This window comes from Melampsora larici-populina, assembly GCF_000204055.1.
Source record: "Melampsora larici-populina 98AG31 unplaced genomic scaffold MELLAscaffold_29, whole genome shotgun sequence".
NCBI lineage: Eukaryota > Fungi > Basidiomycota > Pucciniomycetes > Pucciniales > Melampsoraceae > Melampsora > Melampsora laricis-populina.
Window position 1 is genome coordinate 887,175 of NW_006768793.1, and position 12,551 is coordinate 899,725.

General features: G+C 41.6%; 1 protein-coding gene across 1 annotated transcript; it reads right to left on the reverse strand.

Annotated features, from left to right (window-relative positions):
- Positions 1-1,528: 1,528 nt before the first annotated feature.
- Positions 1,529-3,755, reverse strand: MELLADRAFT_75188 (family 18 glycoside hydrolase; the record flags this gene model as incomplete). Its single annotated transcript, XM_007412213.1, has 5 exons — positions 1,529-2,108; positions 2,179-2,622; positions 2,707-2,927; positions 3,024-3,150; positions 3,215-3,755. The coding sequence occupies 5 exons, from the start codon at positions 3,524-3,526 to the stop codon at positions 1,923-1,925; spliced, it is 1,290 nt and encodes a 429-aa protein (XP_007412275.1).
- Between the last annotated feature and the right edge of the window lie 8,796 nt (positions 3,756-12,551).

Below are 12,551 nucleotides of genomic sequence, written 5' to 3' on the forward strand. Positions count from 1 at the left end.
GGTTGAAGTTTCATTGATGCTGGTTTGAAATAAAAAAGCTGAAAAGTTCATGAGATTGATCAACTTGTAGAACTATCTCAGCGTAGTCATAATAGGTAAAAAAAACACTAACCTGAGTGATTGTAGCACCCATTATCGCTAACAGTATTCCAGTGAGGGTTGACCTTACTGTCATTGAGCTTCTATAACCTTCTGTCATTACACTCGAAGTTCGGAAATGGCAAAATTCCGATCTACCAGCGTCGAGTTTCTCTGACTCATCGTGCGCGTGAAAATCGTCAAGAAGGGTACAACTTCGATCCCTGGCTTCCAACTTCCTTAACTAAATTCTCATAGATTTAAAAGCGTCAGTCTTGGATTCTTTGAGGTGCGCACTTAACTGGAACTAACCGTTGATTCTATATGGCTCTGGTACGATTCTGTCGGTGAGTCATTTGACTTTTTGACATCTGTATTCCTCATAGAACTCTGGGTAGTACTGGGTAATAAAACCCTCAGCGGACCTAAATAAAGGCACCTGTAAGCGACTGGTAAACTGAGTAAGAATGCTTGATTTCACTGTGATCTCCTCACCTTCAGTGAATAATGAGTTTTGGTGGTGAGAGGAACCCGCGAAGGAGGAAGAACGTGCGTCGTCCTCCTCATTTTTTCCTTGTATTCCCCGCCGCAAGGACATTTGATTAGTTTTTGAATAGGTTTTGTGCTATTATTTTATAGAGAAGTCTTCGAGGTTGACTTCGGTGGCGAACAGCTGACAAGAAGATGTCGCTTTCTACGACGCTATCCTCACTTCAACTCGAGTATGATGAGACGGCGAAAGGCGGGCGTTACTTCCGTGCAATTTTGATCAAGGTAGATCGATAGTAAATAGGATCGTCTATTTTGCTTTCGAAGCCGCCAAGTCAGAGTGAAACCGATTTGAACAAATGAAAGTAGGAATAACATCGTGCGAGATCCGATTGATGGTATCAACGTTGCAAAACATCGATTTGCACAATCGCTGACGACGGAGTTCGGTCTCCAAGATTCGATCCCCAGCGCAATTACAAGATATGGCGAGCCCATCCTAAACATCGAGAAGATTTTGAAACTCTAGTCGATCAACTGAGCATTTTGGATAACAACATTCAAGAAAGGCGTGCGAGGAAGTAAAAGCCTCATTCATTTCCCAAGTCTTACAAAAAAACCAGTCATCTGAACGTGACGAGGTTGATGAGGAGTGGGGAGATTTAGGATCACTCGATTTTAAAGATCCAAAACAGAAAAATAGTTGAATAACAGAGAAACCTCATAGACACAGAGCGACTTTATATACAGAACCAGAATCGAACTGGATGGTAAACTGCCCAATTACGTCATAGTACCGGTGCACTTTTACGGCCTATTCAAAACTTCTCAGTAACAACACCACACAGCGCCTCACAGCACAAATCACTTCTGGACCGCATAAATACAATGATTATGACCCTTGTAACATACGATGAGTGGGTATCGGGTTAGAGAAACAAATTCTCTGTCCCCTGATTCTAATCAGATAAAGGTTCGTTTCAAAAAGCGTTCCAATCAATTCTTCTTTCAAAGATGAGTCAACCTTAATGAAGCGCTGTTAGAATCGAACATTAGTAGATATTTGAGTATTGTGATCGAATTTAATTCCTCATCAAGAGGTACATATTTTAAGATCTAGCGTATTACAATGAATGGTACTATAAGGTGATAAACGTGAGGTGGGTCTTACAAATCAAACACTACCATACGTCTTGTACATACATAACCAACTTTGGTAGAAAGTTTAGGTAACTTTATAAAGGACGTTAAGTGATAAAAGAAAGCAAGTTAAACGATAGTCCTACATATAGTCAAGTCAAACGAAAGATATCAAAATAAATCTTCACATTCATCGAGTAATGAGAATTCATTATCTAGCTCTGCCTGTTCAAGGCCTTTTGAATACTTCCTAGTAATTGACCGTCTTCTGAGTCACCTGTTGCGTCAAAAATATCGACACCTGCTAATCCTTGTGCAATTGCATATTTTGTCTTTTCAGCTAAAGAGAAACCATCATCGTAGCTGATTAGATTTCGAGTTGAGGGGTTGAATAAAAATGGCTAAAGATTCAAAAAAAAGTTCATCAAAACGCGATCTGAATAATCCAAAATGATTTGAAGTATGACTTACAGTATGAGTACAATTATCATAATGCCTTTCATAACCTTCAAGTCCTTTTTTTCCGTCAGTTGAAAGCTTTCCTGTTTGAGATAATTCTTTAAAGAGCCATTGTCCTCCAGCTTTGGTGATGTTTCCACAGACATCTTTTGATCCTCCGGCGTCAGCTATCTTACCAGCAGGAGGAACAGTAGGACTCGAAGGTTGAAATAATGTACTAGTCACACCCGACTTCCCAGAAAAGGTGCTAGGTGTCAATTTGTTCGATAGGGTGGTGTATCCGTAACCATAAGCTGGCAGACCAAGGATAAGCTTCTTTGCAGGTGTTCCGGTAGAAGTCCATTGTTTGATGGCTTGGGAAACAGAGTATCGAAAGTTGGGTTCAGAGCAAGTGTCGAAAAGTGGGGCGTTTGGGCCAGCTACTTTGGAAAATGAGGGACCATAGACATCGTAGGCCTATGTGATGAAGATGTATCAAGTGGATTAGTCTATGGTAATCATAGAACTATCGATCGAAGGATCATAAGAAAATGAACTGACCATGATCGTAAGGAAATCTAATTCACGAGAAAACGCGCTGGTGTCATTGAGGTAAGTGGTTCCATCAGCCGACATGAAACCGTGTACCGAAACAGCAGCCGAAAGTCGAGAGTGAGCACCAAGTTTTGATCGTAAAACTTTAAGAAAGGATAAAAAGTTTTGACTATCATCTTTGTTGAGAAGGTTACATCCTAAACCTTGGACGTTGGGATATTCCCAATCTACAAAAATTTGACATTCGATTTTTAATTAGCATCACTCTCATGACGGATAATGATGAGCGAGTGATAGAACGACTTGACTAAAAGATAACTCACCTAAGTCAATCCCATCAAAACCGTACTTTTTGACTGCTCGCGAAATAGACGTGGCGAAATCCGTTCGGTTTTGCTCACTGCCGACCAAAGCACTAAAGAAACGGCTTCCTGTCCAGCCTCCGACAGTCTTTCACGATGAATTGAAAATCAGTATCAACCTAATCGAAAACAAGAACCAACCAAAGACTTACAAGTGAGGTGGAAACGTTATGAGATTTTGCAGCTGAGATAACCTCCTTCATGTTGGCTTCCGTATCAATTTTCAAATCATCTTTCGCTGTGTCACCTGGAACCGCAACGAAATAATGCAAATGATCGTATCTCTTCCAAGGAATTTTTTCTACTGGTAAGAACTTGGCATTATAGCCAGGATAGTAAACTGAGATGATCGATCGATTTGAAGATTTAGCTACACGATGATGTTTACGAGCCCGGCAAGTAGCGCCTAGAGCACCTTGCAAGTCAAAGCTGACAAGAAGAACCAGAGCCAATAAGACTTGCATTTTAAAAAATAAGGGGATGATAAAAACTATTGGTATATTGATAATCTAAAGTCCAAAAGGGATGAAAAGAGCCTTGTCTCGCAAGGTGTGAACGAATATAAAAAAGGTAATATGTTGCTTCAAAGAGTAGATCACTCCGGATTGTTTTTGTCAGACGGAACAGTCAATCAAGGAAACTATGAAAGCGAACGCTGGAAGCTGTAGCCTTTCAACGCACCCATGGGCCATCACAGGAGTGGGGTATTTATAAGAAAGGCAATTGCTAAGGAAATTGAGTTCAGCTTTTGTGCTGATGCATGAAAGCAACCTAATCGCTTGCGCAGGTGATCAGCTCATTGTCCGGCATCCCCACTTAGTATCGAGTATGACGGCATGTTACTACAGGGGGTTTCCCTTGTGGCCCATTCACCAACCCCATTCAACCAACACCCTTTGTTCGCGGATACGTAGTCCTGTTTTTGATGGGTATTGCTTGGTTTTCATCTGAATAAGCAGTCGTTGCCGAGCGCATTTAAGTCGCGTTAATTAGACCAAGCATGACCGATGAGTGAACACCTGTGAACACATGCCCAAATAAATCGCTGGCCCTTGTGTAGGCATGAGCTGACTTTACGTCACCTGAACTCTGGATCGGTTCAGACGATATTGTCGAATATGCTTACTGGCCGAACTCAAAGGAGTCTTCTGAATCCTAAGTATGCACAGCTAAATCGTTTCCTGATTTCAATTCCTACGCTCGTCAATTCCAAGAAGCAAGTGCCTACATATGGGTGTTAAGCTGGTACATCAAGACCTCACTATTTCTGCTATGTACAAGCTAGCTTTTGCCTTCTATCTGGGTAACTAGCTGAGTCACTGCAACAATTCATTTCGCACATACAAAGAGGTCAAGGACTGATGGATTTCTATATACACCACGATTGAACCTGGACGAATATATGTACATAGTTGATTTCATAATTGTCACTGATCTGTTGACCTTCAAGTTCACAAGTGTGGATCAAATCAGACCAAAGCTACAAAACTACAAAAAAAATCAATAATCCTTTGAGTAATCAGGCAAATGACCTTCAAACGCAAAGGACAGTGGGGCTCAGTGGGGGCAGAAAAAGGTTGTGATTATACTGATAAACACAGGAGAACGTGAAGTGAAATCTGATGAAATTCAGATGAAACAAACGTAGTTGATTTTTTTGCCTGATCGACTGAAATCTGGGGTGGAGGATTTTGTACCCCGCGATGCAAATCTTGACCATACAGACCTAAGCTTAACTAAGCCCCTCTCGCGCGGCTGCGTCCGCGCCCCTCGAAGAGGGGCTTACAACGGACTCGTACTTTTTGGCAGGAGAGCTCCAAGAATTAAGGTGCCTTAAGTAGTTTTTTGGACTTCTCCTCGAGCCCTCACCGTAGAATTTCTCAAGTTTCTCGTATGTTGTTCTTCACACTTTTGTACATGATCTGGTACCTCATAGTTTGTCTCACCTTGAGGGGAAGTGTTATAAATATGCGATGAAGATTTGGTAATATGTGTGCTTAAGTGCTTTCAAATTTCGTATCCAAGGCATATGAAGAAGGCTTAGGCCATTACAAGAGGACGTAAGGCCTTGTAAGGCCCATTCTTGACACAGCTCTCAAAGCATGCAGAGCTATCTGTTTCTCATGAAACTTGTGCCAGCAAATGTACAAAGGCATGAAGAAAAACATACCAGCAGCTCACAAATTTCTACGGTGAGGATTTGAGGAGAAGTCCAAAAAACAACATAAAGGGACTTAATTCTTGGAGCTCTCCTGCCGAAAAGTACAAGTCCGTTGTAAGCCCCTCTTTGAGGGGCGCGGACGCAGCCGCGCGAGAGGGGCTTAGTTAAGCTTAATACAGACCCAAGAAAATTCGTCAACCCATCTCAACTTCTCCACGCTTAAACAATGGCTTGACATTGACAGCCGGCCCCCAAAAGCCATCCAAGGCCAAACACCTCAGTGAACGCAGAGACGAAATAAAAAGATGTCAGAGACGACCGGAACGAAAGCTTCGGATTTCCAGATTTCAAATTTGAAATCTGGAAATCCAAAGGCGCAGTGGCCTTTGGTGAACGCCGGCATCTCAGCTAAAACTGCTGGCAGTGCCAGTCAGGTACAGTTGACTCCCTTGAAACCCATATCCCTGTAAACCCATACTTCCTGATAATCCATAGAAAATTGAGTCCATAAAATTTATGGGCAGGGAAAAGTGGCCTAAAACCCATACCTCACACTATTCCCATAACCCATAGGTTTTTTCAGGGAGACCAGGTTCAAAAGCCATAACCAGAAAGTGCAAAATTTGTTTTTTTTGTAAAAACCACCTCCTGGTGAATCATTTCTCAGCAGAAAGTGTCTCAAAATGCTTCCAAAAGACCTCCCAAACTTCAGCGTATCAGATATTGAAACAGAGAACAACAAAAGGCTTAAGCCACTACACCAACTGCTCAACAAAGGGAAGGAATTATCAGAGGCGGATGAAAGGTTCATGGACTCGGCGGGCAACTTGATAGACAAAGTTATGGTGTTGAGGAAGATAAAAGCAGAAGGCAATGTTTCTAAGGCTGCAAGTCAATTTAAGAAGAGCTCAAGAGACTTGAACTTTTGATCTTGAAATTCAATCAAACAAAGCAATCAGTGGTACCCAAAGAAGCCAGTAAGTTGTAACCTCAAGGGCCCTGTTGAACTGTTCACTTGCTGAAAACATGAGTTGTTGAATATTATAGGTTGTAAGAAATGGGCTGCTGAGAAAAGCAACGGACAACACAGGTATCACACAACAATATGGAAATTAATTTTTTGAAGAACTCTTTAAAAAAAAAATCTCCCTATCAACCCATACTTTACCTGCTAAACCTTAATCTATGGGTTATGAGGGAGATCCTCCAAAACCATACACCCATAAAACCCATAGTTTTGGGTTTCCATAAAGAGGTATGGGTTTCAAGGGAGTTGACTGTAATCATAAGAGCCGGAACAAAATCCGGCACAAGTCTCTGGGAAACTCTTGGGATGTGGAGGCGTATTTGATGGGTTTCATCTCCCCTTGAATCTATGTAAGTATGTAATACATATTTTCTCAGGAGCTCTTGGAGAGCTTTTGAAATCTAAAGACAAATTCACTGGTTCATTGCGAGGCAAACTGCGGGGAAAAATATGATATCATGCAATCCAAAGTTTCACGTAATGCACCCTGATTTGAACTCCCTCTTGACGTCTAATTCCAATATTGGGCACGAGCATATCATTTTCTATATTGGTATGATTGCTTGAGTAGTATATATGTTCCGCTTTATGTTTCCCTGGGCCTCCATCCATCTTCACTTTTTTGGTGCTTTGTCTTGCAACCTATCATACTCATCAGCCTCTCCATTCTACAATGAAAATCAAAATCGCCATTCTTGCTATATCCTCTACCTTGATGTTGGCTAGTCATCTTACCATGGCATCCGTCTTGAAAGCAGAATCACGCGGGGTCTGTCTAATTTCTTCTCTAATTTCTTCAATCACCACATTGTTTTTTAATAAAGTAGGAATGGGCAGTTGGTAGTCCGCATGACCTTTGAAGCAGCTGACAATTACTCTATCATTCTGACCTTTAAAGAAAACTCCTCACCTAGTACGCACAGATTGTAACAATGAAGGATGCGCAAACGGATTGCTATGCTGTCATTCAACCGGTGCTTGTTATGGTTACGGTGGTCAATGTTGATACCAGAAAGGTGAGGATTCAATGAAAAATCGGCCTAATTGCTCTTATCGAATCCTACGCATAACTAATATACTACGTATCTTACACTACATCTGCTTCTTGTGCGATTTGGGTTTACATCAGGATCCGTGCCTACTGAGTAAATGGATTCGTCTATCACCAGTTCTGCCTCTTGTTCTTAATGGCTTATAACATACATTATTGGAGATAGCTGTTCCTCATATCATGTGTCTTTTTGAGATTTGCCATTAGAAGAACCACGGTCCAACAGCTTGGAATGCTAGTGTCAAGGTTTCAGGCTGATTCTTCTATTCATAAGCAACTAAATATATTCTGCAATAGTGAAATTCAACACAGTTTTGTTATGACAATGAACACTTGAATGCTCTATGCTGAAATGTCTATCAGAAGCTTCAATCCTAAAGTGCACATTATCCTTCAGATCACCATACATGAAAGTTCCAAGATCATGTCAGAAATGTGAAGACAAAACATGGTGTCTGAACTCATTGAATATCATGGTCCACAAACAGATTCTCATCTATGACCCAAATAGATATGTTTTGTCCACAAATGGTAAAGAAATCAAACAAAGCATAAGTAGCAGTGAAATTTGACTGTATGTGTTTCATTTGCCTTGGTTTTTTTATTTCAAGGAGTGGTTATTCAAGCAATTGAGAGGGGCCAATTCAATACAGAAGATGTGGAGGGTTGTCAGGTGCATTGGATTTTTCCTTTGCTTGTAATTCTGTCACCAGCCAATACTTTTATACTGGGCAGTTGAACTGTTTGGTGCTTTTTGCAAGGTACAAGAATGGAGATTAATAATCAGTTGGCTTATGGATAGGTCTAGTGTTTTTTTTACATCATTCAAAAACTTGTGACTGGAACGTGTGTGACATCAATTTTTGACTTCATTAGAGAATCAGCACCTGGAACTAGGAAATAATACTTGATTGGGAACCTGTACAATGGGCAGTGGACAGGAAATAGAGTGTATTCCCAGTCTCCCAGAAGTTTGTAAAAAACAAAGAGATCAAGGCTTCGCAAAATGATGAGAATTAAATCATCAATCACCCAGTCTTGACCGGAGAGAAAGTGACACCAATATGATAGATTCAGATCAAGAGGAGAGAGGTTGGACAGTCTTCATGTTTAAGGGATATTTCAATTATAGTTGACCAATTATTCCTGATAGGTAAGGTCTGATTTTTACTTGGTGAGCAAACCATACAGGTGGTTTACTAAATCTGGCGCCCTGGAATTTATTCCACATACTTTGTAAGATAGCTGTATTTTTATATTTGGTTGGTCCAGTAGTGGTGCTCTTATATATAAAGCTCTTGTATGCTGTTTACCTAGGTCTTTTTCTCATCAAACTCAAACATTGTTCTTCATGCAATATTCTTTCACTTCACATTGTTCTCAGCTTTGTTCTCAGCTTTCATCAAGCTGATTACCTGATTCTCACAAGTGACACCCACTTTAAGTGTGAGGTGTGTACAAGAAGCAATTTTTGGCTTAGAGCATCTGCACCATTGGTGTGCAAATCAGACATGTCTACCTTGACAGTTGTGCAGATTGTAGCCTGTAATACAGATTTGCCTGGAGGTTGACAAAATTGTGACTGTGTAAAAATTTGAGTGGTGAATGTAAGCATACCCCAAGCTTGCGACGGTATGCTCTAGTCCAATCCAAACGGCGGGCAGTTGATTTGCCCTGCGAGGACGTTAGGGCCCTGACCGTTCCAGGTTGATTGACCTGGCTGGTCTGGCCCTTTGGAAAAAGGAAAGATTATAATATGCGAGTGAGGAACAGATGTTGTCCCCGTTCCTCATTCATCTTTCTCATTCCTTTGTAGCCAAATTCTTAGGCTCCTTTTCTTCTCTTTCTCTATTCTCAGTTTAGCATTCTAAACTTGGCCAATTCAAAAATTGTTTCATCTTCAATTTAGATTTTTGACACCCACCCACCTCCCGGGAGAGAAGCCCATCTTTCTAGTTTTATTGTTCACACCCCTTGAGTCCACCAGTTTGCAGAAGAGCTTATCAGCCTCTCTGCCCTCTGATTACTCCAGAGGCCACCCCCACACCACCAGTAGTGGTTATAGTTTGTATTTTGACACCTATGTTTCTTATATTTACTTGACTTCTGCAGTGGTTACAATGAATTACAGAGTTTGTGTTTCACGCCCGAAACCCTGGCTCTTGTAACTAAGTCCTAAAGGATAAGAGGATGGAACTTAAACCTATCCTCTTGTCCACAAATAAAGAAGCCTACCTTTCACGTTGTTATAGGAGTGGACAACATTTATTGCCCAATGCCAATGGAGCTGGGGGACAGTGTCAGACCTGAGTACATATATGTACATGTACCCAAAATTAACTTGTAATATAAAATTATCATATAAGAACCTAATTACATATACATAAAGTCTACAAAAAGTCTGCAACATGTAATAAAATCATAAAAATAACAATTACAAGTACATGTACACCAAAAACAACATGTAATATGTAATGAAACATAAACTACACCTCATAACTTGGCGTCAAGAGTAGGGCTATGACCCGACCCCGGCCCCGCCCGGCCAACACTGCCCAAGCATATTCTCAAGCTCAGCAGTACGTGCCCCGGGACACGTAAACCTAACATGGTGAGACTAACAAAAGCCCCACCAGTGTGACAAGCGGCCCCGCCCTCCCGGGTTCCTGAGTGCTTTTCCATCCCAAAACGTGTGATTGCTCCTTTGATTTCCCCAGTGTGATCAATCAAAGGAACCTTATTAAAGTTCCATATACTTTCCCAACCATAGATTTCCTTTTATATCACACATCCAATATAGTTCCTTTTAAATTACAATCACCATATCCGGATTCCGTAGTTCCTTTTGTATTGATGATCCAGATTCCCGTTCCTTTTACATAATCAACTACCCTTTTTGCATTAAAAATGCCCGGTGTTTCTTCTGCTCCTATCACTCAATCTTCACTCCACTCATTGCATGCAATAGCTTCTGGTCCTCTCAGCCCTACTGGTGATCATCCGCCTAGTAGTCTTACCCCTTCTGATTCAGTCTCTGTTGTGTCTGATACCACTACCACTGTTCGCTCCTCCTGGGTGTGGCAATACTTCCTTCAACAAGATAGTGATGGTTCCATCAAGAACTTCTGCCAAGCCAAGGCAGGCTTCATTGACAGCTTCACCATTACCGAAGACAATCCGGATGCCCCTGTTGTGATCTGCAACAAGGGCATAGCTATTGATCGGACCGGTAGTACAAATTCTATGATCAGAAATCTCTTGTGCTGCCATCATATCAAGCCACCTATTATAACTGATCAACAGACCATGACCACATTTTTTAACAATGGAAAGCTTGCTAAAGTAAGTTACAAGTTCCCATTGCTTATTGATTGAAAAGTGATTTAAAACTTACTGATATGGTTCTTGACCCTCCACAGGTCAAGTGTTTCAACCGAGCAAACCTTAAGGAAGCTCTGATCCGCCTGGTTGTGAATTGCGAGCTCCCTATTTCTTTGGTCGACGCTGCCGAGTTTCAAGAACTACTTATGATGATCAACCCCGCTACTCCGGCACTTCTATCCAACCAAACAGCGATCTTGGATAGAATTTTGTCCAATTATCGTTCAATCCGAGCTGCTGTTGCTAGTGTTCTTTCTTCAGTTCCTTATGTCAGTATAACTTGCGATGGCTGGACGTCTCCCAGCAACCCCGCGATGCTCGGGGTGACGGCTCACTGGATTGACGATGACTTTGACATGCATGATGTCATTCTTGCTTTGAACCCAATTGACGGCCCTCACACTGGATCCAATCTTGCAGCTCTTCTCAAACACTGTCTTGAAAAATTCAACATCACCGACAATCTTTATTGCATCACGGCGGATAATGCTTCTAACAATACTATCATGGGACAGACTCTTCAGACTATGATGCCTTCTTTTGATGCCTTGGATCGCCTCCATGGATGTGTTGCCCATGTGATCAACTTAGTGGCAAAATCAGGGATGGTTGCCTTTGATCGAAAGACGGTTCCGACTCCAGTAAATGCCCTCAATCCGCAAATTCCCCAACCATCTGTTGCCTTGTTTATTGAGTCCACTCCAAATTTGATGGTCACTAGTATCCTTACGCGTATCCGGTCCTTCCACAAACAAATCAAACACAGCCCTCAGCTTACGGACGCCCTCAATAGCGCTGTCCAAGGCTGCGCCAAGCTCAAACGCAAAGTCGGCTTGATTCACCAAGTTTCCACCCGCTGGTCTTCAACCCATGACTCACTTGAACAATTCCTTGAGCCCCAGCCTGTCATCCATTACATCTGCAATGGAAATGCCGCCCTTGAAGCTTTGGCGCTCAGTGAAGAAGAATGGACCCTTGTTGATACTCTGGTGCACTTTTTGGCTCCCATGGCTACTGTTATCAAAGAAATCGAAGGTAATAAGGCTCCAACCTCCTCTACTGTTATACCAGACTATCAGTGGCTAGTGGAACGACTTGAATTGGTAAGTTTTATCAACTTACTTCATTTTGTTTATTTACTTCCTAATTTAATCTTGTCTATTTGATTGTGTTGTAGGCTTGGCACAACTCCAACTGCAAAGAGTTGAAAGTATTGATCCTTCCAATGATGAAAAAGATTTTTCATTATCAGGTAGCAGCTCAGAAAAAAGCGGTCTATATATGTGCAGCCATACTTGATCCTTGCCTCAAAGTCAATGCCATCAAAGCATCAACCATGGAATCCCTTGGTGGGGACCTGAAGATTTACTCAAATACTTCACCGAACAAGCCAGAAATTTGTACCAGCCCGTGATCCTGACGTCGAGATTGTCAAATCTGAAGAAAGTCTCAACCCCAATCACCCTCAACACTTTATCAAGCGCCGCAAGATGATTCCCATTGAACATGAGGTCAACGAGTATTTGACTGCCCCTCAAGAAGATGAGTGTTGTGATGTTCTTCACGACTGGAAGATGAATCAACGACACTGGCCCAATCTAGCACGCATTGCAAGAGCCATGCTTGCTGTGCCTGCGACTAGCGCTCCGTCTGAAAGGTGTTTTTCTACTGCTTTAATAGTCATGAGTGACCATTGCGCCTCATTCACTACACAAAATCTTGAGGCACAAGTTTGTCTCAAAAGTTGGTCCAAGCAATTCTTGTAGTAATTCTCCTTTCTTTTCAAGTAGTTATGATTTTTGTCCAGTTTCTTTTCTTTACTAGTATACTTGATTAGTAGATACATGAATCTGAAATATATGCCACGAT